The 298-nt window shown below is 67.8% G+C and overlaps 1 protein-coding gene across 1 annotated transcript in view; it reads left to right on the top strand.

Moving 5' to 3' along the window:
* The first annotated feature begins 6 nt into the window (after positions 1-6).
* Positions 7-298, top strand: part of ZNF213 (zinc finger protein 213) — a 7,496-nt gene continuing 7,204 nt past the window's right edge. Inside the window, exon 1 of the mRNA XM_006755420.2 lies at positions 7-229. Coding sequence (XP_006755483.1) covers positions 104-229 — 126 coding nt within the window. The 5' untranslated portion in view covers positions 7-103. The remainder of the gene's footprint in view (positions 230-298) is intronic.

Genomic DNA, 298 nt, shown 5'->3' with positions numbered 1-298 from the left:
TGCGTCCAGATGCCGGCCCAGTTGCCACAGGGAATCCCTCTGGGAGACTGAAGGGCAGGCTCCTGGGTTGAGGCCCACCAACCCTGAGCCTTAGGCCAGGGGGATGGCAGCCCCCCTGGAGCCCCAGGACCAGGCCCCTGGGGAGGGAGCAGGGCTTCTAATCGTGAAGGTGGAAGATTCCTCCTGGGACCAGGATTCTGCCCCGCGCGAGGACAGCAGGGACTCGGAGGCCTGCCGCCAGCGCTTTCGGCAGTTCCGCTACAGGGATGCGGGCGGGCCCCATGCGGCCTTCAGCCAG

Source organism: Myotis davidii, unplaced genomic scaffold, assembly GCF_000327345.1.
Source record: "Myotis davidii unplaced genomic scaffold, ASM32734v1 scaffold1334, whole genome shotgun sequence".
In the NCBI taxonomy this organism is placed as follows: domain Eukaryota; kingdom Metazoa; phylum Chordata; class Mammalia; order Chiroptera; family Vespertilionidae; genus Myotis; species Myotis davidii.
The sequence above is the reverse complement of the archived record's forward strand: the minus strand, read 5'-3'. Positions and strand labels throughout refer to the sequence as shown.